General features: G+C 32.7%; 1 protein-coding gene across 2 annotated transcripts in view; it reads left to right on the top strand.

Moving 5' to 3' along the window:
* LOC106102835 (lipase member H-B-like) overlaps positions 1-1,657 on the top strand; it is a 10,795-nt gene extending 9,138 nt beyond the window's left edge. For both annotated transcript variants that reach the window (XM_013282427.1, XM_013282428.1), the window contains exon 5: positions 764-1,657. In XM_013282427.1, the coding sequence (XP_013137881.1) occupies positions 764-1,436 (673 nt within the window). In that variant the 3' untranslated portion in view covers positions 1,437-1,657. The remainder of the gene's footprint in view (positions 1-763) is intronic.
* The last annotated feature ends 697 nt before the right edge of the window (positions 1,658-2,354 follow it).

Here is a 2,354-nt window from a genome sequence, read left to right as displayed (position 1 = left end):
TCGAGGATGTCTATAGGCAGCGGTCGCTTCGCCATTTTGGCGGATTCAGGTGGCCGCTTGCTCGTTTGCCACCTTATTTTATATAAATAAAAATCTGCTTTTAAAATCCGTTTTGTTTTCAAAATCTAAGCATGCATAGGGACAGACAGCGGGAAGCGTCTTGTTCTATACTATGTATCATAGTGATAGGGACACTCTTAGCTTCTTCAATAGTTTATACCTTTTACTTATACTATGACTGTGAAGTCTTAATTGCATACAATAGCATGCCTTTGCTTTGTTCTCGATTTGTCTCAATTCAATCTATTTCAAAGATATGCATTATTGTATTGTGGTGGTGGTCTTTATCCTTTCCGGAAACGCATTGTTTCTCATTACTTGACTTTCGCCCGCGACTACGTCCGTGTGGAATTTTAAAAGAAAGTATGTATCCTATGTGTTCTTTCCGTATATCCTCTATATCTATGCCAAATTTAATCGAGAACCGTTCAGCAGTTTACGCTATAAACATCAACAAACATCCATCCTATACTTTACCATTTATAAAATTAGTAAGAATTAAAATTTTAGAAAACAATTCTTGGTTACTTCTGTTGTCTTCTTTAATCTTATTTTTGACCGACTTCCCAAAAGAAGGAGGTACTCAATTCGTCTGTATGTTTTTTTATTTCGTTACTTTTTAGTGTACTGTTTTTTTTTGAGAATGTTTTGTTTTTAATGTATTTTGTTTTATCTTTTAAATTTATATTTAATTCTATTCCAGATCAGTAAGACTGTCAAAAGTGATAGGTGATAAGATTGGAGAATTACTGGTTAATCTAGAAAATCTAGGTTTAAAAGCTGATAATCTAGAAATAGTCGGTATGAGTATTGGAGCTCATATAGCGGGATATGCTGCTAAATATTATTTTAACGCAACTGGTAGAAAACCATCTAGATTAACAGGTTTAGATCCAGCTGGTCCTTGTTTTAGAGGATTACCTCCAGATTTGAGGTTAAGAAAGACGGATGCTGAAAGAGTTGATATACTACATACTAATATTGATGGTTTTGGTATTGCAGAGAATCTAGGACATGTAGATTATTATGTTAATGGTGGGGAATATCAACCGAGTGATATAGTAGCGATACCCTGTCTTGTTATTTGCAGTCATGTCAGATCAGCGATATATTGGTGGCTTGCTGTACAAAATCCTAAGAAATTTATAGCTATAAAATGCGATTCAATACAAGATGCAAGATTCGCTAAATGCTATAATGGTACCGAGATAAATTATGTAGGTTTGGAGACTAAATTTGATAGACCAGGATTGTATTATTTACCAACTTATAATGAGTTTCCTTATTATAGAGCTAAGGAAGGTTTGAATGAGCAAAATGAAATTTATAAATATCATGCTGCGAGAGTTAATGCTGAAGATATGTTTGTAGTTTAGTAAAAAAATGGAGATCAAACTTGAAGTAATAGTTAATTATTGATTAGAAACTTTATAATGAAGAATATCTTGAAGTTGAGTTTAACAGTGGTAGAGCCCGCTTTAACATCTTCGCACGAATAGACCGGCTCGCCCCCAATACCACGACAACACAAAAAACAGACGTGAAGTGGAAGCAATTCCGCGTACTGATGAGTGTGGTACCGGAGGCCTAATTTTAATCCCTTTCCCTTTCCACCCTTTTCTCAAAAGGAAATGATGAGAAGGAAAAGTGGATTTGACAGTGAAGGAGACGCATGTGAAGGAGAAATGTCCTTTTTATGTGCGTCTCCTTCTACGTCAAATCCATCTAAACTTTCGCATTTATAATGTTAGTAAGATTAGCCTGGTTACATGTTACCTTTGACTGATAATCTTCAAGTTAGAAAGCAAAAAGGAGCATATCACGAAAATAATTATTATTTTTTATTTTTTTACTACATTTCCTCTTTAGTAAAAACACAGTAAAGGGTACATACATTTTGTAATTCGATTTTAAAAAAATCAGGCTTTTAAGGATGAAATATAATATTATGTTTATTGTAATATGAAGAACGAGATGTTTTAAAATTATCTTTTTTAGTAATTGGTATTTTGGCATTGAATAAATTTAGGGGACTGTGTTTTTTTTTTATTGAAATTGAAAATTTTACAGAAAACACAAATTAAATACATGGATGTACAAATATGGCCCCGCAAAAACCATATAATTGGTTTGTCCGCGTGTGCATTGTTACAATATTACATATGTAGAGTGTCGTAGTGGAGTGTAGCATACTTATATGACATTTTTGTGTAAAATTATATAAAATACATACATACATAATATACTATATATAAATAAAAATAAAATATTCTATTCAAGGGATATTTTGCAAA

This window comes from Papilio polytes, unplaced genomic scaffold (assembly GCF_000836215.1).
Source record: "Papilio polytes unplaced genomic scaffold, Ppol_1.0 DF823901.1, whole genome shotgun sequence".
Taxonomy (NCBI): Eukaryota; Metazoa; Arthropoda; class Insecta; order Lepidoptera; family Papilionidae; genus Papilio; species Papilio polytes.
Note: the sequence above shows the minus strand (reverse complement) of the source record. Positions and strands in the feature narration are given on the sequence as shown.